Below are 27,948 nucleotides of genomic sequence, written 5' to 3' on the forward strand. Positions count from 1 at the left end.
CATTTGAAAAACCCGACACAAGGCTCTGAATTTCCTACCTTCGTTGACCAAGCGAACGCAGCATAAACTCTGCAGTGCAGTGGCCCTCGAGGAACTGAGTTTGATACCCCTGCTTTAAGATAGCTTCTCAAATATAGCCTTAAAAGCAATAGCTTAACTTAGTTAGTCTAACGTTAAATGTATTTAACAATGCATGTACTGTAATTGTCAGAAATTATTGCATGGCTTAGTGTTTTTTGATTTATACTGTGGGTGAAATGGACATTCTCAGTAAATCCATCTAGTTGTCTGTTCTTGCTTTCTTGTTTTGTAAATTATGGTAAAAAGTAAAGTAAGATTTAATTGTAAATTACTTACATCCATAAACTGCACATTGGCTTTAGGTCCTGTGCTTTCATTGAGTAGCTTTATAGCCACTGGAATCTTCACCGTTTCCCCTTCTGGAACCCAGACTCCCTTATGAAGAAGATGAGAGCTGAAGTCAATTACATGCTGAATTGTAAAAAATATATTGTTGAGAAAACACAAAAATCTTATAAACACAAAAATCATAAAAGTGAATGGAGTACCTTGTAAACAGTGCCAAAGGCTCCAGTTCCCAAGATCTTTACCCTCTTGAGCTCCGTCTCCTTCAGTATACGTAAATGTGCCTGGTTGGGCTCCATGCCGCTTGGCGTTAAAGGTTCCACTAACTGTTCAAAAGACATTTAAAACACCAAAATCACTCAACATAATCACAGACTCATATATAACTACAATGTATACTTTAGTTTAATCTGCCAGCCATAGGTTGGCATCATTTTGGACACATTTTCAGTCTGATTTCATTATTGTCATCATGTACAAATTTATTAATATGGTTATAGTCTGTAGGTTATATTCTTGGTTTTGGCTTTTAAGTTTTCAGTTTGAATTGTTCAGTCTTCTTTCTCCCGTTCTTTACTTCTCAAATTAAGCCTGTGTTTTTACAGAGTTTTTTTTCAGTGACATTATGTAACTTGGACTCACCATTTTAGGCTGATCTTTAGGATTATCAAGAGGTTAATGGAATTGCTTCTAATCTCAGACAGAGTTCCAAGTTCATATCAATTCAACAGAGATTTTAGGACCCTGAACTCAAAACTACAAAGCATTTTGACATCACATTCATCCCATCTCTCAATTTTAAAGACCACAGAACAATACAGGAAAATACAACAAATAATATTGTTTACAATTTTACATGGTATGTAAGACCCTCTCTCTCCTTCTGTGCATGTGTGTGAGAACCAGTGCTCTCAGCAAAGCGATGCCAAGTAATGCTCCTTCACACTAGTTTACGTTAGGTCAAATACAGGTATGCTGCGCATCCATTTAGAGGAACTGAAAAATAGCACAGATCGCTTGACAGAGAGTGAAACTCTGAAGAGCTCAGAGTGTTTGGCCTTCTACTCACACACTGGTGAGTAAAATCTAAGAATGTATAGCCAATGGCTAATGTTAGACATCATTTAGTTGCATATGCAATGATTTATTTGCATTGTAGAGGGTTGACTAGCCAATAAAACTTTTGCCAAATTGCAGTACCATTAAAAACATACACAACTTAGTTGAAAAGAGTTTTCACAATTACAAAGCAGAATTCATATCATCCTACAGAGCTTGCCCATCTTATCATGTATTCAAATACTGTACTTAACCTTCAAGGCTTTTCATAGTCTTTGCAGCTCATTATTTACCGTATGTGAGCTACTGCATCCATATATTCCCGTACTTATGTCCGGACCTCTACGTTCAGATTGCTACATTTCCTTAGACTCCAACCCTTTTATATAGGTGACATATCTTTAAGTGTTAAGGCATTTCACTTCCATTGACACTTTCCAGTATCTTTCCATTTCCACATTTAAACATCAACTAAAAACTTTTACAATATTAACCCTTCTTCTCCAAAGTTCTCATTCTTCTTTTTCAGTTAGTTTTCCTTTATTTATTTTGATGGCAAAGACACTTTGACATCTAGAAAATCACCATTTAAGTAAAACACCCATTAGTTGCCATGGACCGACCTCATTTCCAAATTGTTTAATATTAATTCTGATATTGAGTTTTCTTGCAGAAAAAGAAGACCATGAAGAAGAAGAAGAAGAAGAAGAAGAAGAAGAAGAAGAAGAAGAAGAAGAAGAAGAAGAAGAAGAATCAGCACAGAAAATACACCTTCAAAACTGGATTTATCTGCAAGAAATAGATAACGAAACAGCAGATCAATTTGGTGCTCTACACTCCTTAACACCTAACAGAACTGCAGATTCCATAATATTGACTTAAACGTCATATCAAATGCACATACTCACACACATACTGGCTGCAGGACATTTTGAAGAACTTTCATGAGTTTCCATTTAAGGATCTGAAAATGATCTCCATTATTCCTTTTGAGGTTTCCTGCCATTGAAGTGAGAGGGAGACTTTCAAATGGAAAATTGAGAGTGGCTATAGACCCCGTAGACCCATCCATGCACCTCCACACCAATTTCACTGGCCAGGCTTTCTGTCTACATTTTTTATTTTTTCTCTGACTGTGTGTCTCTTGAGATTAAATGTTTTTCAGATGTATTTACTGCATCCAAATTATTCAAATTATTTAAAATGTTGTCCGATTTTTAGCTCTCACCTCTGTTTCTAGGAAACGGCGTAAGGCTCTTTTCTTCTTGATGCTCTTCCGTCGGAAAAATATAGCAAATCCAAGGACCATGATTACTACCACAAACATCCCTCCAATCACCCCAGCTGCAATCAGAGGAGTCCTGGAGGAAAACGCAAGCAGTGTTGGGTATAGTTACTTTGGAAATAAGTTAGTTAGGTTACAACGTTACCATCAATTAAAAGTAATCAGTTATGATACAGCGTTACCTATTCATAAAAGTAACGCGTTAGAGTACTCATGCGTTACCAAAAATTAAAAGCCGTTTGCAGCGGCTCACACATGACAGACACAGCCCCCGGCCCCTTTAAATGCACCTAGAAGTCGTGACTCCCGTCAATGAATAACGTTAGTCATCCGACTAAATTAACACTGCAGGATAACAATAACAGGAAAGACAGTCAGCAATAGGCTATTCCACATGGCGTTTTATTTATTTATTATCACAGAACATATTATTAATCAAAATTCGCACCTACCCAGCCCGGGTAGCCTAGGCTACTGTATATTATGAGCACCACAAGATAACTCCTGATTTTTCTTTAACTTTAAATAATGCAGTTATCAAAGTACAAGTATGCTTACTTGTAAACACAACCTTAAACAGGCTTGCAGATTTAAATCCATTTAGAAATGATGAACAACCAGCCAGCCAACGATCTAACAGAAATTAACAGCTGCCTGTCAAACAAAAATGATAACAAACCGAATTAAATCCTTCACTGCCACACAGGCAAATGACAAATCGCTTAATAGCCGAACTAATTATTATTAAATTGTCACTCACAGTCACAAGCCTAAATTCGCTTTAACACAGTCCATAAACCAAACGCTGTCCTCTCTGCCATCTTGCCGGGAGTTCGAAAAAAACCCCCACACACACAGGGTAAGGCGCAGGGCACAGACGTATCACAGCCATTGACTTTACGATCACAGAGCTTCGGCTCCGCTGATACATCCGCAGGTGGCACAGTAGACCATCTAGACTGTCTGACAAAAAGCAGGCTGCAGTCGGGATTTTCCTTTCCTTAAAATAACGGATTACTTTTTTTTTTTTAAATAACGAAGTTACTGATTACTTACGCACGAAACTAACGCGTTAAGTTACACATTTCAGGAAAAAAGTAATTAGAGTACTCTAACGTTTTACTTTGTAACGCGTTACCCACAACACTGAACGCAAGCACTTAAAACATGAAACATAATATACTGTAAGAACATTTCAATTTTTCATTTGAGATTTTTATTGGCAGAGAAGGCCCCAACTAGTAAAATGTCATTATCAATGATATCGGTTATTCAAAATTACTCAGTGTCATATTCTTTTTCTTTTTCTGTTAATATTAAAAGTTTGAAAAAAGTGGTAACTCCCAGTAAAAACCTAAAGGCCTACTGCTTTTCCAGAAATAGTCCCATTTTCTTTCAAATCATAACACCTAATTATCACACATTCAGACCAACTCAATTATCAAAATACATTCTATTCTCAACAAAGATATGAAAAGTTCTCCAGTGGGAAACAAATAAAAGCTACTTGGAAATATTCTGTAATGTGTTGACTGTATTTAATTAATTGATTTTTATTTTCCTGAAGTGAAGTGTCAGATCTGTAGTTGCTTTTGACCTTCATATACTATATATCATTTATATAAGCTTACATCCAGAAAAAAAAACAACATTTAGGCATTAACCTGTCCAGCATTCCAATACAATCTTGGATCCGGGGTCCAGTACACCTGTGACATAGACAAGATTTAAAATTAAAATAACACATTTATGATAGGGATTACTACTAATGATGATGATGTTATTGTATTTTTTAAAATTACTTTTACACATTAAAGTCATCAAAAGTGACAGTAAACACTTACATTATTACAAAACAAATATTTCAATTAAATGGTGTTCTTTTGAACTATATATATACAAATGAAGCAGCACAGCTGTTTTCAACAATGATAATAATAATAACAAATGTTACTTGAGCACCAAATCAGCATATTAGACTGATTTCTGAAGGATCATGTGACACTGAAGACTGGAGTAATAATGCTGAAAAATAAGGGATACATTACATTTTAAAACGTGCTCAAATAGGAAACTGTTATTTTAAATTGTAACAATATTTCACAATACTATTGTTTTTACTGTAATTTTGATTAAATAAATGCAGCCTTAGTGAGCAAAAAAGATTTTTCAAAAACATAAAAAAAAAAAAATACCCTTACCGATCCCAAGCCTTTGACCCGTTGTGCATCTCGCTCGCTTTTGTTAATGTATGTGTACGATGTTAACTGCTGATCTACCTAGTCATCTGTCTAGCATTAGCCTCTTGCATGAGCTTCAGTATAGCCTGAAATGATCTCCAGAGCTCTACATACAGGAATAGGGAATGTTGGAGCACTGTGACAGTGGTGACTTGATTCAGTAATCATAGAGAACATTGCTGAAGAGTGCAAGCCTGACAGTAACCAGCGGCGATGACTGTCACCCACAAGATGAAGGGCTCACGAGCACTTTGTTATGGTGTCCTAGAGCATTGCAAGAGCTTTGATTTGAGAGCCAAGACAGACCAGAGCAAAGCAGAGAGGTTCATACTGGTATGTCCATGTGCAGGATGATCTGCCTCAGATCTACGGGATGTGACACTGAAGGCACGTGGAACTGCACCCAAATTCACCATCTCACTGGGCACTCAAAGTTTAGATAGCGACATGAAAACTGGGCTGTATTTAATAATTTTTCAGACATTTACAAGATTTCCAATATGAAACAGAGCAAAAGAATTGCCTAGAGCAGGGCTAGTGAACCAAGGAAAACTCAGGGGGGCCACAAAGAAGGATTCCTTAGGCTCAAGGCCAGCAATTCTTCATTTCCTTTTCTTTCCTTTTCTTTTTTTTTAAGTAATTATTTTATAGAAAAGTGAGTAAGCTACTGTATGTGTGGAATGTGTTTTTATTTTTATTGTACAGGTATATCATTCAAGCAAATTTTTCATAACAAATTAATGATAATTCTGACATTCTTGTGATAAAAAAGCTTCACAATTTGTAACTATTAAACACGTAGTAACACTTTTATTTCATAAAATAGTATTTTTTTCATTCTATTAATTAATTAATTAATAATTAACTAATAATTAACTAATAATTAATACAATTTCATGATATTATTATTATTTTTATTTTACTGTTTGTATTATTGTGCAACATTTACAGTATATGTTTCTTGTAACTTTGTTTTAAAAGTTGACACATTAATAAAGCTTTATTTACACTATTGTGTATTATTATTATTATTATTATTATTATTACTATTATTATTATTATTATTATTATTTTAAATAAATTAATTAATCCTTTATTTCATCAGGGACACATTACATTGTATAAAAGTGACAGAAAAATATTTATATTTCAAATAAATGCTGTTCTTTTGATCTTTCTACTTATCAAATAATAAATTTTCTTGGGAAAGAAAAATGTATTATGGTAACATTAAACAGCACAAGGTTTTTCAACATCAATATTAATAATAAGAAGAAATGTTTCTTAAGCAACAAACCAGCATAATATAATGATTTCTGAAGGATCAAGTGACACTGAAGACTGGAGTCATAATGCTGAAAATTCAGCTTTTCATTTAACCCTAACCACAGAAAAAAATGACTTTTTAAAATTGATATTTTAAATTGTAATAATATTTTGCATTGTTACTGTATTTCTTTTTTATCAAATAAAGGCAGCCTGGTTTGAGCATAAGAGATTAATTCTTACTGACTTCAAATTTTAGAACAATAGTGTACAAAGTAAAAATGATTAGATAAGCCATGTTTGAAGCTGCTGTAACTACTGTCAAATAGTATTTACCTCTATATCTTGCTCCTTAATAACATGGCAAGAAGTCTTGGTAAGATGTTTGTAATGCAATTATTGAAGTTGCCATAACAATTATAATATCACTCAAGCCTCAATAGAAAATTCTCTCAGTGTTAAGTAGCACTAGCCTGTAGGAAAACACAAATGTATGCAGATACGTACCCCTGGGTGCAGTTGGGGGGACATGGATGGCACTCGTTGTTGGTCTCAGCATATTTGAAGATGAAGCTGTCTGCTCCCTGCAGACCATCAGGGCATTTTTCTACACAGTTGGGTCCGTCTTTGAGATGCAAACACTTCAAGCAGTGATCTGGACCCTAAACCATCCAGACCAAACAAATGAGAATGGCCTATTAAATGTTATTTGTCTAGGGGTCATACTTAAGGATGGATATATAAAGGAAATAACTACTTACAATATTTTATTGATGCTTATCCTAATTTTTTTTTGCCCATGGCACTTTTTGAGACTTTCTAATAAGTTTGAGGAACTTTCATTAAACTTTTACTTAAAACACATTGCGGTGCTTACAACATAAATTCATACATACCTGTATTTGATCTAAGTAATTGCCTGTTTTGAGACAAGTTCTTACTTTCTCTGACAGCTCTGATGTTGCTAATTATGCATCTTAGGAATTGAGATGGACAGGAAGGTTATCATAAGAAGCTGACAGCTTTGTTCATTTGCATTTAAAGTCTAAAACTTTTTTTCATATTACAGACAAAATAGAGGACTGTTAACTTAATTTACTGAAAAATGTCAAAAATATCATGATGGCCCTGATGGGTTGGGCCTCAATATTCGAGCAAAATTAAAAGGCATTTTAAAAATCGTCAACATGAAATGACATTCAGAGTCTATTTTACTCAAAAATGTAGGGTGAAGTTTCATAGGAAAAAATCAAGGCAAGTTAATGCATTTTTATGAAAAGAAGTCAATTTGATCAATTCTGATGATGTTGACCTCAAATAGCACTTCTTGGTTTACTTACAGGGCCATGACAGGAAGGAGTTTTATCTTCAGCCTTTTCACACTGGCTGTCACACTCCACACACACAGATCCATTGGCAAACTCTCGAACATCTCTAAAATATACACACAAAATAAGTCACTGGAAAAATACAACTACAAAAGGGATTAATTAAACATTATACATTAAAATAATTTAAATATTTATTTAATTTAATTATAAGTAAAATTAAATAATAAAGGAATATGGTCATATATGTATAAATAATTGTCTTATAAATATTATTTTATCAATCAAAAAAAATTAAAAGGTGATGTATTCTCTCAGCAACAACACACACAGCAGGTTTTGTTTTGTCTCAGACTCATGTCTTCTTGAGCCAGGGCCAGCTGAATCACAGACACTATATTCACACACTGGCAAGAATTTTGCTAATACACCAGTCAGCTGAGTAAGATCCATGAAAAAATAATGGCATTTTAATTAGAAAAATCTTTCTCAGCACTGGTCTGAGAGGAAAGAACAAACAGCCCTCTTTAAATTTTATCTGACCAGATGGCAGCTCAGATTGCAGGAGACACAGCAGAGGGGCTGCCTAGCAGAGCCATCAATACCTTTTCCTTTGTTCATTTTCATCAGCCCATGTTTCAGATGGAAAATTTGTGAGCTTGTTCCAAAACAGGGAAAGATGGTGCTTTGTCAATAACAGAGTGGGAATCAAAGAAACCTCCCAGATCTTAAAACTTCGTAAATAGAGATTACGATTTCTAAAGGTTTGAAGTTTCCCACACTGGAAAAACTGACAGTCAAAGTGGGTGCTAACGTAAGTAAAGTTTTATTTATATAGCACCTTTTAAAACAGGGTTTACAAAGTGCTTTACAGGAAAGAAGATTTACAATACAAAAATAACAAACCAAAAAAAAAAAAAAAAATACATGATAGAAATAAATTAATAAAATACAATAAAAAAATTGTCAAGGAAAGGCCCTAGTTGTTACGGATCACTCGGGAGGCTGAGGAGTAACAGACAGAATGGTTTATTGAACAGACACAAGCAGAGGAGCAGGTAGTGTAGGGTGGAGTGAGGGATGGATCCGTGCAGGCTGGGTGAAGACGTCAGAGGAGGAAGGTGAACCACACACACGCATACTGGGGATCTGGATCTTCGGAGAATCGCTGGAGAGAGGTAAGTAGAAGAAGAGTTAGTCCTTAGAGTTAGCATACAGGTAAGACCTTGTCGCGAACAAGACCGGACATCGATTGATTATATGTGTGTGGTTTTTATGGTGCTGAGGTGATTGGGTGGTGATGAGGATCAGGTGGATGTGCTTAGTTTTCCGGTGAGGGCGTGCATAGTGATTGCGTGGAGGTGGAACCTGGCGTGTTTGTAACACTAGTTAACAAATGTGTTTTAAAATACTTTTTAAAAATGCACAGTGAGTCAATGGCTCGTAGAATGAACCAACAAATTACTGTTTGATGTTCGGAGCGATCTTGCTGGAGTCTATTAATTTAACAAATTAACAACTTTTTATTTAACATTTAAAAACTAATAAAAGGATATTGAATTTAGTTCTGAATCATACAGACAGCCATTGAAGGGATCTGAGTGTTGGAGTAATGTGACTTCTAATTTTAGATCAAATTAGCATTTGTGCAGCTGCATTCTAAAGTCTCTGTAAGTGTTTAATAGAGCTCTTCGGTAACCCAGCAAAAACACTGTTGCAATAGTCAACTCTAGACATAACAAATGCATGAACAAATTTCTCACTGTCAGAAGGGGAGAGCATGTCACATACTTTGGAGATGTTTCTGAGATGATAATATGCTGTTTTAGTATATAATTCCTAAATATAATTCCTAAGTTCTTGTTCTGATTACTGGCTTTTAGTGATAGAGAGTCAAGATGTGGAGCAATAGATCCTCTCCGAACGTCATTACATATAACAAGAATCTCTGTCTTAACTTTGTTTAGCTGCAAAAAGTCCTGGGACATCCAGATGTTATGCTCTCTATGTAGTCAAGTAGTGTGGAAATTGAATTATGGGCATCTGTGCAGGTGAAAGGAAGAGCTGCGTGTCATCTCCATACTGGTGAAATTAAATATTTTACTGGTTAATTACATCAACTAAAGGAAGCATGTATAGGTTAAATAATAGCGGACCCCAAATCGAGCCTTGAGGAACACCACAAGAAAATGCCTGGATGTGTAGGTACCCAGTGTGACACAGTATTCCCTGTTGCTTAAGTAGGATCTTAACCAGTCTAAGACAGGACCTGATAGACCAACCCAGGTATGAAGTTGGTTGAAGCTCATGATCAATGGTGTCAAAAGCAGCATTCCCTAACCAAACTAAATTAACTAAATAAGACTTCTACTACAATTCTGAATGGGTCTTACTTTATTTTTATTTACTTTATATTTTTTTATTAAATTTAGCAAACATAACTTAAATCGATTCTCCAAATAAATAGAATATCTTTTCTGTATTGTTATCATTTTGATCACTCTTGTAATAATGCTCACTTTAATGAGCATTTGCCTGAAATTAATTCATGTCAGCTAATTGCTATTATGTTGAACTGTTCATTTGTGAAATGAACATTACTTGTATTACTTATTCTTTGCTGATAACAGATAACTCTAAATTGTAATGTAGACACATGCATTTTCTGTAAAGCTGCTTTGAAACAATGTGTATTGTGCAATGTGTAAATTTGAATTTAATTGAATTAGAACTATCTACCAATCTACATATATACAACTCTCAATTGTTTGTTTTATTGTATTTAATTTAAAATTTAGGAATCATCATACTGTATATGATGATATACTATATACTCATCTACTGTCCTACCTACAACTAGCAACAGTATATTTAATATATAATATATTTAATTACTGTATATTTAATGTATACTTAATAAATTAATGTATAATTAATGTCATTTTATTTTATTAACCAAACAATTTAAATTGACGTAATTACAATCTTAACTATTACATTTATTAGAGGTTAGTTTAAAAATTAAATTAAACAACAAATAATCAGAATCAGAACTACTAAGCCTTCTATGTAGCCATCTACCGGTACCTGCCTGCCTACAGCTCTTAGAACTATTTTTTTATTTTTACTGTTTAATTTGATTCAGCAAAAAATCAGAATATCAACTTCTGTCTACCCATCCACCATACTGTACAGCTCTTTAAACTATTTATTTTATTTTATTTTAAATGTAAGAAACATAATTTAATTCCCTAAATAATCAGAATTATCTACTTTATCTACTGTTTTACCTACATACCTAACGACAGAATATTTGTAATGTAATCTAAATTTATTAACCAAACTTAATTGAAATTGATTCACTAAATAATCATTTTATTTTATTTTCACTTAAATTAATTTCTAAGAAATTTCTAAGAAATTGGCCTGAAACCCAAATTCCTTCAGGAAAAACACGTAACACTGCTCTCAGGTCTGAACTCTTGGTTGAGTGACTGGAAATGTTTGACACATCCCCATTCATGACTGGGGCTGCTGATTTAAAGGAAAATTAATTGAGTGTAATGAGACCCCCCTTCATCCACTAATATATGACACTCCCCCACAGCTGATTATTGTTAGGAACTAAATTAAATTTTTCTGCCATGGGGACTCCTATTCAGATGTTGGTCAGAGTTGCCATTGTTTAATGACAACACCAGAAAAGCAGTGCCAACCAAAGAGTTCTTTTATGATGTTCCCAGTGGACCAGAATGTAAATTTGTTGTCTGATGAGTGTTTTCTCTTTGTCGTGCACAGATGGCAGTGTGTTTTGAGCCCACACAGGCCAAGGAACAATTAGTTGGATTTTGGCCCATGCAGTAGCACTGGTCAGACAGTGCTGATGCTTTCTGCATTCAGACAAGTAACTTTTAGATGAAATCCATCCTTCTCTGTGATTCTTTTAATCTTTGTTCACACATCCCCAAGGCAGAAGTTTGTACACAATTGTGTTGTGGCTGAGGGCGAAAGGCAATCTAAATGATAGATAGTTTTCATTAAAAAAAAATATATATACTGTATATATATATATATATATATATATATATATATTTATATATATATATATATATTACTGCAGTAACCATGGCTGTACCCAATAGTCTAGTGTCAGAACTTGTGGTGTTTCAAACGTTACCCACACAGTGAGTGTTACAGTATTTGTGAAATATATGTATTATATGAATTTTTATTTATTTATTTATTTTTTATACAAAAATAACATTCATTCATTCATTCATGTCAACCAAATGAAAAAAAAAATAGAATTTGGCTTCATCCAATGTTACGTTTTCTGTTTGTTAAGTTGATGTATGCATATTTAAATCAATGACATAATTTGCATTTTTAAACACACACACCATACTTATTCTTGAGATAAGGAACAACACATGCGCTACGCACAAAAGCCCTTTTTATGTTACAAATGAAAAGCTCATCAAAATAAAAATACCTAAAAAGTAACATCCAAAGGATATCTGCATTCATTGCTTTTATTTAGTATTATTTTTTAGTATTATTTTAAATACATGCTCTACACTTGGAAATACATGTAATTTAACCTGTCCTCAGCATAAGGTCACAATGTTAACCCTTTAACTGTCACCCCGTCCCGTATACGGGACACCTACATTTACGTCACTATATTACAATTAAATCTAATCTAATCTTACATTTACATTTACATTTAATCATTTAGCAGACGCTTTTATCCAAAGCGACTTACAAATGAGAACAATAGAAGCAGTCAGGTCAACAAGAGAACACCAACAGTATACAAGTGCCATGACAAGTCTCAGTTAGTCTAGTATAAAACGCATAGGTAGGTTTTTTTTTTTTTAAATTAAAAGACAAGAAAAGGAAAAGTGCTAGTGTTAGTTGGTTAAGTGCAGGCGAAAAAGATGAGTCTTTAGCTGTTTCTTGAAAATGAGTAAAGACTCAGCTGTACAAATTGAGATTGGGAGGTCATTCCACCAGCTGGGCACAGTCCAGGAAAAGGTCCGTGAGAGTGATTTTGAACATAGACTTTAACATAGACATCTTGACAAACATCTTGACAAACTATATATCGTTGGAAAGGTCTAAGACTCCCGAATATATATTTTACCAATGTTTTTTTGTTAAATATTATGTAGGAAAAGTAATAGATTAATTTATGACAAGAGTGCACCCTCAAAAATCTACATTATAACAGGAGTTTTGACCTTTGTTTAAAAAAAGATTTCTTCATTGCCTTTTTCTCTATCAAATTTTAGAAATAATCAGAAATTATATATTGACTGAAAACATAAAATCTCAAAATTCACCCGTTAAAACCCATTTTAAAATCAGACATTGCATTACCATGTAAACGGTACATCAATATCATGCTACAAAATGTTTTCATTCATGAATTATAAAAATGTACGTTTGGATCGTGCACTATAAAGTCTATGTTCAAAAATGTGAGAGACAGTTAACTGCCAAACAAAGTGCAATAATTTCAGAAATATGCATTTCTATTGAAAGGCAGAGATCTGTAATATATCAAACAATACAAAAAATAAATCTTTATTCATATTTCCAATGAGAAATATCCAACCAAGTTTAGTCCTCACTTTGAGTCCGAGTAAATCAGAAGTTTTTATATTTCTGAATAAATCAGGTAATGTCTGTGGCAACTTTATCTCAGAGGAACCCTTTCCTATTTCCTGCTCTCTGTGAATATTAGAGTAGGACACACAGTCCTGGAAGTTATATATTATTTATATTTTATACAAACAATATTGAGGTATTTTTGGTCACAGCGTTCACATGTAATTTCCCTCATCCTAGTGTAATATTTTCTGTAAATAGTTGTGGGATAAATCTTGGAATTTTTTGCAATGTTTTTTTAATGCATCTACTACTGAAGGTAAAACCTAATTTCTCCACTGTACAACACGTAGTTGATGTGCAAAAATATTAAATTTTGTCAACTCTGTCGGATGTCAACTCCATCAGGTTTTATGTCTGACAAATGTTCACTAAACTTTATGTAATATAGGTTTTGCATTTGAGGAATGATTCTAATGTTGTTTCATGATTTTATTCACATACATATTTGGCCTGATTTACATGCCTTATTTATTTATTTTGCAACCTGTCACTCACATGAGATCACAACAATAGTAAATCCTGATTTAATGTACTTCAGAGAGAGCGAACATGCCAGTTGACCATTGCTTTAGTAATGCAGGTCAGACAGAAATCCAATTTTGTAACTGATGGGGTTTAAATCAGCCTACAGATCCTTTGGATTCATATTAGGAACATTTCTGTTGCTGCTACAGGACAGCACATTATAATGCTGACAATTAAACTGAACTTGTATAGCATGTATATTATTAACATATTGGCTTTTTTTTAGTACATATAAAGTACATATTCTGCATGACCACATTCTGCATGCTTAATCCTACCCAATACCTAAACTTAACAACTATCTTATTAACTATTAATAAGCATCAAACTAGGAGTTTACTGAGGCAAATGTCATAGTTTGGGCTTGACTTAATTTTAAAAGAAAGATTTTAAATAAAAGATTTTTCAATTTATTGTTTTAAAATTGTAATACATAAATGGAACGACATGATAATATATACTGTAGTAATATGTTTAATATTAAAGAAGAGGGTGAGAAACTAAGAATATTAGGAATGGGATAGTTCATAATAAAGTGGAAACTGAAAAAAAAGAGAATGTATTTAATCACTTTAGTTCATTTACTGAACACCATTATTACATAATTAAAGACTTTACACTGTTGTTGGATGGATCAAATGAAAATGTCATGCTTTTTAATGCGTCTGACAGAGTTGACACAAATTAATTCAACTGAATAAATGTACATTTTTAGAAAAAAAAAAAAAAAAACATTTTTACAGAAACCTATTCCCTTACATGACGGGGCGGTGCCAGAGAATTTTGAATGCAGGTGCTGAGGTGGTACTAGATAATTGACAGGGGGAGCTGGGTAATTAATAGAAAATATAACCAAAACAGGTTATTATATATATTAAATGTATGCATTTAGCAGATACTTTTATCCAAAATGACTTAGAGTGCATTCAGGCTAACAGTTTTTAACTAACATGTGTTTCCTGGGAATCAAACCCACAACCTTGCACTGCTAACGCAATGCTCTACCACTTGAGCCACAGGAACACACTATACACACACACACACACAGAGATACGTTTGTTTTTGTGAAAAGTGGGTACATCCCATAGGCGTAATGGTTTTTATACTGTACAAACTGTATATTCTATGGCCCTACACCAACCCTACACCTAACCCTAACCCTCACAGGAAACTTTGTGCATTTTTACTTTCTCAAAAAAAAAAAAAAAAAAACTCATTCTGTATGGTTTATAAGCATTTGGAAAAATGGGGACATGGGTTATGTCCTCATAAGTCACCCTCTCCTTGTAATACCTGTGTCATACCCATGTCATTATACAAAGTTGTGTCCTGATATGTCACAAAAACATGACCCCCCCCCCCACACACACACACACACATGTTTGTTTTTGTGAAAAGTGGGGACATCCCATAGGCGTAATGGTTTTTATACTGTACAAACTGTATATTCTATGGCCCTACACCAACCCTACCCCTAAACCTAACCCTCACAGGAAACTTTGTGCATTTTTAATTCCTCAAAAAAACTCATTCTTTATGATTTATAAGCGTTTTGAAAAATGGGGACATGGGTTATGTCCTCATAAGTAACCCTCTCCTTCTAATACCAGTGTCATACCCATGTCATTATACAGAGTTGTGTCCTGATATGTCACAAAAACAAGAGCACACACACACACACACACACACACACACACACACACACACACACACACACACACACACACACACACACACACACACACACACACACACACACAGACACACACATATATATGTCACCTGTGTTTTTGGATTGTGTTCTTGGATTACCCTTTGAATAAACTGCTGCATTTGGATCTGCTCCCTTGCCAGCTCTTTGCCTGCCCAGCATCCAATCGTAACACTCAGAAAGCACTAGTTTATTAATAATTAAAAAAAAATGTCTTCTTTTCCCCCAACATATTCATAATCACTTTGTGTTGCGTTGAGGCAATTGCTTTATGTACGAGCTTGAGCATGAGATAGTCTATAATATGCCTACCTACATAAGAAAGGATGGTTTACTATATTCTTATATTAATCAGTTTAATATAACATGCGACTAGAAAATCTTTTGTCGGGGACAGGCCTACTTAGCACAAGGAAGTGCTCCATTTTTAAAATCATGTCGTTATAGCATTGCACGTGTTATGCATGCGTAAGGAGTGAAATGTTGATTTATTTAGTTTCTTTTTTTATTATCAGCTTATTGGATACAATAGGCTACAGCATGTATATAATTGATTCCAGGAAGAAATCATTGGGGGGGGGGGGGTGCTATGGGGGTGCTTTTGTCTTTCTTGGGGGTGCTGAATAGGGTTGGGTATCGAAAACCAGTTCCATTTTGAAACCGGTTCCAAATCTCCAAGAACTGGTTATTCGATAAGACGAGTGTATTTCGATACTGCTTAACGATTCCTGCGATCGCATTTCAATTTGATTAAAAACGATTAAGTGCAGGAACGGAAAGAATTTGTGCCCTGAAGCACAAGCGCGTGCACAGAGAGTTTGTGTCCATTCTCGGACCATACCGTGTATTTCTACTGTAGAAAAGGTTGTTCCGTGCCGAAACGGACTTCTTTCATTTGTCGACCAATATACAGAAAACTACATCAGTATATCATCATAAATACAGCCATTTTTGTCTTATGTGAACTTAAACAGATGAGAAAGAAAACACACATGTACAACCTAATAAACGCGCTGCCTGTCATTGATGTTAATCAAAGAACAAAAGAAAATCATTTACTGATCTTGACTGAATATATTTAATAACTTTAATTGATTAACATTTACTTTATTTATAAAAAGAAAACTGTGCAGTGTTTTTAAACTTTTAATTAGTTTATGTACCTGAAATTTGGTTTAGTTGTATTTATTTATGATATTGCTAATTGATTTGTTTGTTCCTATCTTATTTCTGACTGTTTACTTGTCTTTAACACTTAAATTTTTTAAATGTATATTAATCTAGTTGTTTTTGCTATGTTTTTTTTAAAGCACAGGCAAAATTCCTCTTGCAGTGTTTTGTAGGATGCTGCTTTTTGCTCATGTTATTCAGTTGCAACAGAATGCTTTGTAAAAAGACAAAATACATGTTTGCAATCTAAATGTTTGACTTTTTTTTTTTTTTATAATGGATTTTTTATGTTATTGGAATCAAAACTAGGAATCGAAAATAATCGGAATTGATAAGCAGAATCGGAATCGGAATCAATAAAATTCAAATGATACCCAACCCTAGTGCTGAAGCACCTGCTAGCCCTCCCTAGCGATGCCCATGATTACATGGTTCAATGGCTGAGACTATATCAGAAGCTATATCAGGGGTGAAACTACACAAACATGACGATTCAGTACCTACCTCTGATTTGACGTCACTGTTTGGTACAATTTGGTACAAACAGCAGGGGGTGGAAATTAAACATAAAATAGTTTTTTAATGTTTTATTTTTATTAAACTGATAACCGCTTAATCAGTGAATGAAAGGCATTGCCTAGAAACGTATGATGTTAAAACATAATCGGCAAGTAAATGCGAAAATATGTGCATTCAATATCCACTGGCGTTTGTAGGTATAAATCCCCAGTTTTTTTATCTGGTTTTATCGAAATAATTTTTAACAACACTGAAAGGTAAATTACATCATTTTAGTAAAAGTCAACGATTGGGAGACTTGAATGTTTTGTTTTAAATCTGCTATGTACATTTGAATAACTGACCCCATTTAAATTGACCCCATGGCGGTTCTAGTGTTAAGGCAATCTCTATATTTTGCTGCACTGAGTGTTCAGTCTACTCTGACAAGTCCCTCAGTCCTATGGAATTACATTTAGTTCAATAATAATGAACATAACTTTATAAAACTGAACGTAACTTTTTCAGAAACTATCAAACATATGCCATTACAAAAGAAGAAAAACACAATGAAAATGAAAAAAATGAACTCAGTCGCACAAATTTATCAGGCTCTTCAAATATGCTTCATTCTTTGTTCATGTTTTTCAAAGATTCGTTTTCGCTGATCGTGGATTCTGAGTGCATTGCCACAGATTTCGCTTTTGCTTCGCAGTTTTCCGTTTGAAGTTTTGACACAAACCTCTCGTGGGGGCGGGGTTAACAGTGATCTTCTCTGATTGGATAGTGAGCTTTTGATGGACAGGTGCTCTCTGACCTGGAAGTACAGACATCACTCAGTGGCGCGCGCCGCGCATATTGAAAGCTCTCGTGGTGATTAAATTGGGTCTCTACCTCAAAAAATTCTTTTTCACAGACAAAGTGAAATAAATTTATTTTAAGCTTATACACAGGTTCTACCCTGTAAAGAATCTGGCAATTTAAATCTGGCATTGATCTTACATGCTCTTTTTGTTTGAGTTCTGAAGAAACTGTACACTTATTTTGGTCATGTCACTACACTCAGAAACTTTGGGATGACATTGGTGTGTTTGTCAAGTGTAAGATTTTGCCAGGCTTCTCAGTACATATGAAAAACATTATATTTGGGTATTATGACTCTGATCCCACAAACGAAAATATCAGATTTGTTATTAATTTAAAAATTTTCCTAAACAAATTTCACATTCACAAATGCAAATTCGCCAACTGTAAACCTGTCTTCTCAGTTTTTCTAAAAGAAATGGAAAACTATTTAAATGTAATCTCAGTATCTACTAATAAGAAAGCTATAGGGACTGTTAGAATTTGCTCCGCCTTTGATCACGTGTAATTTTGTTTAGATTTTGCTTGATATTATATGATGTATGTTTATACTTTTGTATGTTTTTGTTCTCTGCATTAATAAAAAAAAGAAAAAGAAAAAAAAGCTCTCGCTGTGATTTTTATGCAACACGTCTTGCCTTGTATTACTAAATATGTAAATAATATTTGACCTTCGATCGTCTCAGTCTGTAAAGATGATCTCTCAGGAGACACGGAGCGGCATCATCTTCCTCCTACACTTGTCCTTCAAGGCAGCTTGAAGTAAGCTTGTGTTAATGAAGTAACCAATAACATCGATACAAGTTTTTCATGTTACAGTGTGCTACAGTTTGTTGGGGGTTATTATTGTCATTCAGTATCACAAGCTTACTTCAAGCTTCCTTGAAGGACAAGAGCTTATCTTTACAGACTGAGACGATCGAATGTCAATTATTATTTACATATTTAGTAATACAAATCTCCGCGAGAGCTTTCCAATATACGCGCCACTCTCTGGCGCCAGTGGCGTCTGTACTTCCCGGTCATAGAGCACCTGTCCATCAAAAGCTCACTATCCAATCAGAGTATATCACTGTTAACCCCGCCCCCACGAGAGTTTTGTGTCAAAACTCCAAACGAAAAACTGCGAAGCAAAAGCGAAATCTGTGGCAATGCATTCAGAATCCACGATTAGCAAAAACGAATCTTTGAAAAACATTAACAAAAATGAATCAAATATGAAGAGTATGTTACATTTGTGCAACTGTGTTAATCTTTTTCATTTTCATTGTGTTTTTCTTCTTTTTTAATGGTATATTTTTGATAGTTTCTGAAAAAGTTACGTTCAGTTTTATAAAGTTTCATTCATTTTTATTGAAGCAAATGTAATTCCATACAGTCCCTGCCACTGAAAAACAGCCCCACAGCCCGAGGGTGCTACCAACACACTTTACTTTTAAATTTCAACTGTCCCAGATATGTCACGAGCTGTGTATGCAGGTGTGGGAATCAGATGAGCGAGGAGGATAATAAATTAAAAGAGGAGTTTAATGAACATCAATAACTTCAAAAGAGGTAACATAGACAGTAACATTGATAGTAACATAGATAATTGTGGACCGGGAGGAACTAAACAGACAGGGTATTTAAGCATACGGAAAGTAATCAGGGGAATGGAGACAGGTGGGCATTAATCAAATCAACCAAACAAGAAAATCAACATGACCGAATGAGGAAACTCAAAGTCCATGAACGTAACAGTTCGCCCCCTCCCGGAACGGTGCATCCTCACACCGAAAGAGGAATACCAGCGGAGGGAAGGTGGGGGTTCTGGAGGCGGGCGTAGGGCAGGCAAGGGCCAGGCACAGAAGAGGGAGCATGGAGCATGGAACCAGGGTGGAGTGGATGGAGGGAGGAGCCCGGAGCAGGAGGAGCCAGATGGTGCTCCAGAGACCAGCCAGGATGACGATCCACGGTGGAGTCGACGGCAGAAGGAGCCATGGTGGAGGAAGAGCTGACAACACCAGGGTGCCGACAGATGGAGACTGCTCCGGTGGGTGAGGAGCCCAAGATGGAGCAGAGTAGCCACAGAGCCAGGGTGACGCAGAGGGTCCGGAGGTCCAAGGCAGTGCTGAAGGCACCGGCGACCGAGGTGGATGCGGGGCTCAGGAAGCCCACTGCGGAGTCAGAGCGACTGAGGATGGAGGTGGAGCCGGAGGGAATGAGGAGCCTGACAGAGCCGGAGGGATGGAATGACGAGGCAAAGCCATAGGAGTGGAGTCCCAAGGCGACGGATGGTGGACGACTGACCAAGGTGGAGCCGGAGGGAAGAGGGAGCCCGGTGGAGCTGGTGGGATGACAGGCCACGGTGAAGACGAGGGAGCAGGGTGCTAAGGTGGAGCCGCAGGGTCGAAGGACCGAAGTGGAGTCCAGGGCTCGGAGGCTGGCTGACTGAGGGTGAGCTGCGGGACTGACTGGCACCAGCAGAGATGAGGTCGAGGAACTGGCTGGTCTAGGAGGAGGTGAGAGAGGGAGGCCAGGAGGAAACACAGGAGGATCAGGGCTGGACAGAACCAGCAGAGAAACAGGAGATACGGGGCTGGACTGAACCAGCGGAAGTGGAGCAGAGGAACAGACTGGTCTAGGAGGAGGCGGGAGAGGGAAGCTGGGAGGGAATACAGGAGGATAGGGGCTGGATGGAACCAGCGGGGAAACAGGAGATTCAGGGCTGGGCGGAAACAGGTGAGAAACAGGAGATTCAGGGCTGGGCGGAACCAGCGGAAAAATAGGAGATTCAGGATTTACCTCCACAAACCAATCTATAACGTCCATTAATTCCTCCATATAATTCCCAGAAACCAATTGCAGCTCACCCTCAGTTGCAGGAGTGTGGGCAGGGCTTTCCTCCACGCCCCCGATCTCCACCAGTAATCCCACGATGCACGGTGTTGCCGGCTCACACACCTGGTCAGTCCCGCTCTCGAGTCCTTGCTCCCCAACAGTGATTGGCTCGGGCTCTGCGGCTGCGGTGGGCTCTGGCTTTATCTCCGTGCAGCGGGATTACGGCTGGCTGGTCTCTGGTTCGGGATTGGGGCTAGAGATATCCTCTTCCGCAGTGCAGATGGTGAACGATGATCCAGCACCCACTCCACGATAGTGGCAAAATCCTCTCTGGGACCGTTCGCTGGAAGGCGTGCCTTACACCGCTCGCTCAGGCCGGTGTAATAAAAGTTACAGAGCGAGCGGTCGGGGAAGTGGGTAAGGCACGCCAGATCAAGAAAGTCCCTGGTGTGGTCCTCCAGCGAACGGTCCAGTTGCTCCAGGCACAGGAGTTGGACTGCTGGGATTGCCATTCTGGGAGAGAGGGAGAAAACAAAACAAAAAAGAAAGAAAAACGCAGCTAAAATCACTTTTTAGGTCTGTGATTCTGTCACAGGCTGTGTATGCAGGCGTGGGAATCAGACGAGCGAGGAGGATAATAAAGTAAAAGAGTAACATTGATAATAACATAGATAATCGCGGACCGGGAGGAACTAATCAGACAGGGTATTTAAGCATAAGGAAAGTAATCAGGGGAATGGAGACAGGTGGGGATTAATCAAATCAACCAAACAAACAAGAAAAGGAACATGACCAAATAAGGAAACTCAAAGTCCATGAACATAACAAGATAAGTGTATGAATACTTATGCAATGGAATAATTTTCGTTTTTTATTTTTTATAAATTTGCAAAGATGCAAGTTTTTTCCCTACCATTATGGTGTATGAAGTGCAAATTAATGTGGGAAAAAAGTAATTTAAAGCAGTTTAACATAAGGCAGCAACATAACAAAATGTGAAAAAAATGAAGGGGTATGAATACTTTCAGGTAACGCACAATGTATATAGTCTAATATTTCTCTAAATGCTCTTTTCTCTAGCAAATAAACGAGCTGAGGACATGCCTGACTTGCCTGAGGTATGTAACGTTTTGTTTACAAGCTGTTTTATTGCCCTCTTTCCACAGTTGAAATACTGATTGAGCGATTACATGAGGCATGAGATGTTATTTATTTTGCTTTAAATCTAGTAGTAAAGAGTAAGGGATGATCACGCTGCTGTTTGAACCTAGGCGTTTATACAGCGATCTGTCGTGCCACAACAAAGAGCATCAAAATGGCATTTAATGTTTGAATTTCCTGAAAAAATGAACATCATTTGAAAGATGAGACTTTGTTTCTAATCAAAAATAACAATATATAAAACTGGAAGTTTCTAATGAAGTTCCATTCATGCACCAACGCTGTATTTGTTTGGTACACATGCGTACAGAACTGAAAGACCCGTAATTAAATTTTTTGGTATGAATATGTGTACCATTACACCCACCTCAATTTATATATAATGTACCGTATCATTAAATAATAAAAACTTCCATTTTATGTCCCTGTTCATATATACTATATATATATATATATATATATATATATATATATATATATATATATATATATACAACCCGAATTCCGGAAAAGTTGGGATGTTTTTTAAATTTGAATAAAATGAAAACTAAAAGACTTTCAAATCACATGAGCCAATATTTTATTCACAATAGAACATAGATAACATAGCAAATGTTTAAACTGAGAAAGTTTACAATTGTATGCACAAAATGAGCTCATTTCAATTTAGATTTCTGCTACAGGTCTCAAAATAGTTGGGACGGGGCATGTTTACCATGGTGTAGCATCTCCTTTTCTTTTCAAAACAGTTTGAAGACGTCTGGGCATTGAGGCTATGAGTTGCTGGAGTTTTGCTGTTGGAATTTGGTCCCATTCTTGCCTTATATAGATTTCCAGCTGCTGAAGAGTTCATGGTCGTCTTTGACGTATTTTTCGTTTAATGATGCGCCAAATGTTCTCTATAGGTGAAAGATCTGGACTGCAGGCAGGCCAGGTTAGCACCCGGACTCTTCTACGACGAAGCCATGCTGTTGTTATAGCTGCAGTATGTGGTTTTGCATTGTCCTGCTGAAATAAACAAGGCCTTCCCTGAAATAGACGTTGTTTGGAGGGAAGCATATGTTGCTCTAAAACCTTTATATACCTTTCAGCATTCACAGAGCCTTCCAAAACATGCAAGCTGCCCATACCGTATGCACTTATGCACCCCCATACCATCAGAGAAGCTGGCTTTTCAACTGAACGCTGATAACATGCTGGAAGGTCTCCATCCTCTTTAGCCCGGAGGACACGGCGTCCGTGATTTCCAACAAGAATGTCAAATTTTGACTCGTCTGACCATAAAACACTATTCCACTTTGAAATAGTCCATTTTAAATGAGCCTTGGCCCACAGGACACGACGGCGCTTCTGGACCATGTTCACATATGGCTTCCTTTTTGCATGATAGAGCTTTAGTTGGCATCTGCTGATGGCACGGCGGATTGTGTTTACCGACAGTGGTTTCTGAAAGTATTCCTGGGCCCATTTAGTAATGTCATTGACACAATCATGCCGATGAGTGATGCAGTGTCGTCTGAGAGCCCGAAGACCACGGGCATCCAATAAAGGTCTCCGGCCTTGTCCCTTACGCACAGAGATTTCTCCAGTTTCTCTGAATCTTTTGATGATGTTATGCACTGTAGATGATGAGATTTGCAAAGCCTTTGCAATTTGACATTGAGGAACATTGTTTTTAAAGTTTTCCACAATTTTTTTACGCAGTCTTTCACAGATTGGAGAGCCTCTGTCCATCTTTACTTCTGAGAGACTCTGCTTCTCTAAGACAAAGCTTTTATAGCTAATCATGTTACAGACCTGATATCAATTAACTTAATTAATCACTAGATGTTCTCCCAGCTGAATCTTTTCAAAACTGCTTGCTTTTTTAGCCATTTGTTGCCCCCGTGCCAACTTTTTTGAGACCTGTAGCAGGCATTAAATTTTAAATGAGCTAATTAAGTGGATAAAAGTGTAAAATTTCTCAGTTTAAACATTTGCTACGTTATCTATGTTCTATTGTGAATAAAATATTGGCTCATGTGATTTGAAATTCCTTTAGTTTTAATTTTATTAAAATTTAAAAAACGTCCCAACTTTTCCGGAATTCGGGTTGTATATATATATATATATATATATATATGTGACAATATTAATGTATTTGGTCTTGGTGGAATAGATCTTCTATGCTACCGCTGCTGCTGTGGAAGAGCAAGTACTACGACTTGCTATTGCTATTACATCCATCTTGGCCTAGAGTCGGACGATTCCGAGTATGGTTTACCATACTTGCCAATTGTCATGACTTTCACTTTCACTTTTTTTCAACATGCTGTTGTGAGCATGTAAGGAATATTGTTGCTGCAAATATAACATACATAGCATAGATGGATCACCTCGTAGCAGATCTATACAGGTGGATCTGGGGAAGGTGAAGGGTTTCTGAAGCAAGCTGCACTGCTACGGCAAGCTCTAGTTATATATTTGAATGTTATATATACAATTTTCATAGTCATGAAAATAAAGAAAACTCTTTGAATGAGAAGGTGTGTCCAAACTTTTGGTCTGTACTGTATATATATATATATATATATATATATATATATATATATATATATATATATATAGATATATATATATATATATACATACATATATATATAAAGTTTTGACAATTAAGTTAAGAACAAGTACCACTATTTTTTATTTTTATTTTGCCTGAATTTTGATATGGCAGATTATGTTTTTCTTGCTCCTTTCTCATCTGAAGTCTGGGTGCAAACTGTCTTTTACTCACCCTTCATAGAGATTACAGGCTTTCACACATGTCCTTCCCCGGCTGAAGTATTTACAAGAGAGACACTGATTTGGACCGGGACCCCAGCATCCTGCCACTGAACATAGCGGATCACAAACCATCCTTTTCTGAGCTGCAGAAGACATTCACAGATTTTTTTACCCTTATAAATGGGCATTATACGGGAACAAGTTGCACATTAAATATTTTTAAAGGCCCCATGACATGCAAACTAAAGTTTTGTGGCTTTTAACATTCATATGCTAGTGTATGGCTAAACATCTATATGTTCCTCCCTAAAATAATGTTTCAATATGTCAGCATAGGAAAGAAAACTGCACACATTAAAACCATCACATTTATACCATTACATCAGATATTGCTGAGGTTAGATTTTGCTTTTTGAACTAATTCAAGCATAATCAAATATTGATATACAATTATTACTACTGAATATATGAGTCCCAAACAAAAACTCTGTGTTGACTGAATGAAAGTCCATCATATAATCAGCTGGGACCATCAAAAATAAATGTAAAGAAGTGGATGTCAGTGCTGTTGGACAGTCCAGGTTTTTCGATCTACTGTGATTGCTATAGTGTAGAATAGAGACCAATGAATGAGCCAGATAACAGTGCCGTTGATTCCACACACCACAGACTTATTATCAGACTTATTACATCAAGCACAGCTTGGCAGTGCAACACTGTGGGTAGTGTTCGGCAACTGTCAACATCTCCATTGCGGACACGTCTGTGCTCCATTTCATTAGTTCAGGGAATTGTTTGTACATAAGATATTGGCCTGTAAAATTATTTTCTTTATGTCCTATATGTGTCCCAAAGGTGAAGTGTATTGAACTGGCAGACCTAATAGACTAATAGACTAACCCTCTGGAGTCGATTAACGCGTATACGCGTTATAAGGCATTTTCTCCTGATAACCCCGAAAAGAACTCAAATTACACTTTCAGTTTTGTTCGTACAGATAAGAGCAATACATCAATCGAATCTGTAAAGGGTCTACTTTTCTTGCCTTTGTCTGCACTGATCTTCACTTACAAACGCGTCATTAAAATGTAACACATAAAGGCTCATCTCAGTTTTGCCAGAAAACATCTTGATGATCCCCAAGACTTTTGGGAAAATACTGACGAGACAAAAGTTTAACTTTTTGGAAGGCGTGTATCCCATTACGTCTGGTGTAAAAGTAACACCGCATTTCAGAAAAAGAACATCATACCAACAGTAAAATTTGGTGGTGGTAGTGTGATGGTCTGGGGCTATTTTGCTGCTTCAGGACCTGGAAGAATTGCTGTGATAAATGGAAAAATTCTGAAGGAGAATATCCGGCAATCTGTTCATGCCCTCAAGGTGAAACTAACTTTGGTTCTGCAGCAGGACAATGATCCAAAACACACCAGCAAGTCCACCTCTGAATAGCTGAAGAAAAAAAAAAAAGACTTTGGAGTGACCTGAATCCTATTGAGATGCCGTGGCATGACCTTAAAAAAGCGGTTCACGCTCGAAAACCCTCCAATGTGGCTAAATTACAATTCTGCATAGATGAGTGAACCAAAATTCCTCCACAGTGCTGTAACGGACTCATTGCAAGTTATCACAAACACTTGATTGCAGCAGTTGTTGCTGCTAAGGGTGGCCTAACCAGTTATTAGGTTTAGGGGGCAAAAACTTTTTCACACAGGGCCAAGTAGTTTTGGATTTCGTTTCCCTTAATAATAAAAACCTTCATTTAAAAACGTAATGTTTTGTTCACTTGTTATCTTTTACTAATATAATTTTTTTTTTGATCTGAAACATTAAAGTGTGACAAACATGCAAAAAATAAGAAATCAGGAAGGGGGCCAAAACTTTTTCACACCACTGTGTATATATATATATATATATATATATATCATATTTCAACATATACTTTCAGAAAATTTTGTTATATAAAACTGCTGTCTTAGTGTACTGTGGTTAATCAGCTGGGGAAATTATGGCGATATTTTTTTTTCCCCTTATTTGACTTCATGTTTTACCTTAAAATAGTGACACATTTGACAGTTTTAAATTGTCACAAATTATATCTTCATTAAAAGGAGATGTACCTGTTTTAGTTAAAGTGAGCACTAAACCCATCTCTTTTGCTTGATAGTATTGGCTAGAACACTCACTACACTCTCTGGGGTCCCTGTTGTTCTTGATCAGAGCTCTCTGGGTGCTGGTGTGGAACAGACTGGTCCAGTTCACTGTGTTGTAGAAGCAGAGCTGGCTGTTGTTGGTCATGTAGACGTTACCGGCGCTGATCTTTCTCAGAGACTGGAACTTCAGCGCAGAGATCCAGCGCTGCTTTAGGATCAGCAAAGAAATACCACTGAGAAAACAAAAACATGTGGAAATGAGCATGAATAGGAAATCAATAAAAATGTCCAAACCTATTGCTCTTTCATATCATTGGATTGTTTATTTGATAGTCATGCAGCAGACAGATTTTCTTCGATCCAGTGTGATTTTGCACTGTAAATGAAATGTGTTAAATGCTGAATGTATGATAATGTTAAAGTCCATTCCACTGACGTTGTTCATGAAATCATAATCATGCAAAAATATCTTACTGATCAGCTCATACATCAGATATGCCTGACAGAAACTGATCTTACCTATAAAGTGTTCTTCCTCCTATGGTGACAAGGTTGGAAAAGACACCAAGGTCAGTCATGTTCTCTGGCCAAGACTGGATGTTCAAGTAACCTTTGGATGGAATTACCAAACAAGCAACAAACCTATTATTTAAAAGTAAATTTCTTGATGTAGCAGTAAAAACAAAGGAAAGATGAAGCAAAATTAGCCTACAACTTGCAAAAGTAATAAAGGAATATAGAAACTGAATATCCCACCACAATTTTTCAGTATTAGGGATGATTTCCATGGCTGCAAATGTTCTTTTGATCAATATTTCTGTGCATCAGAATCGTAGGTGCGTTTATATGGATGGCATTGGAACTGCACTCATGACGACATTCATAGGTCTTTCTTATTGTGCAGAGTTTCATTACGTTTCACTCCAATAACTGCAATATAATATCTGACTGAGGCACACACCAGATTTAAATTAAACAAAAGCCTTTTTAACATGGTTAACTGTTCAGTTTTTCTAACCTATTACACTCAACAAATAAATACTGTAACAAATCCCATTAG

General features: G+C 36.4%; 1 protein-coding gene across 1 annotated transcript in view; it reads right to left on the reverse strand.

Moving 5' to 3' along the window:
* The window catches only part of LOC132142366 (receptor tyrosine-protein kinase erbB-4-like), a gene marked incomplete at its 5' end in the record, with an annotated part of 134,340 nt that overhangs the window by 39,699 nt on the left and 66,693 nt on the right, over positions 1-27,948 (reverse strand). Inside the window, 9 exons of the mRNA XM_059552176.1 lie at positions 358-456; positions 570-692; positions 2,654-2,786; positions 4,375-4,419; positions 6,724-6,878; positions 7,557-7,650; positions 24,746-24,878; positions 26,922-27,121; positions 27,408-27,498. Of these exons, the coding sequence (XP_059408159.1) occupies positions 358-456; positions 570-692; positions 2,654-2,786; positions 4,375-4,419; positions 6,724-6,878; positions 7,557-7,650; positions 24,746-24,878; positions 26,922-27,121; positions 27,408-27,498 (1,073 nt within the window). The remainder of the gene's footprint in view (positions 1-357; positions 457-569; positions 693-2,653; positions 2,787-4,374; positions 4,420-6,723; positions 6,879-7,556; positions 7,651-24,745; positions 24,879-26,921; positions 27,122-27,407; positions 27,499-27,948) is intronic.

Source organism: Carassius carassius, chromosome 6 (assembly GCF_963082965.1).
Source record: "Carassius carassius chromosome 6, fCarCar2.1, whole genome shotgun sequence".
Classification (NCBI taxonomy): domain Eukaryota; kingdom Metazoa; phylum Chordata; class Actinopteri; order Cypriniformes; family Cyprinidae; genus Carassius; species Carassius carassius.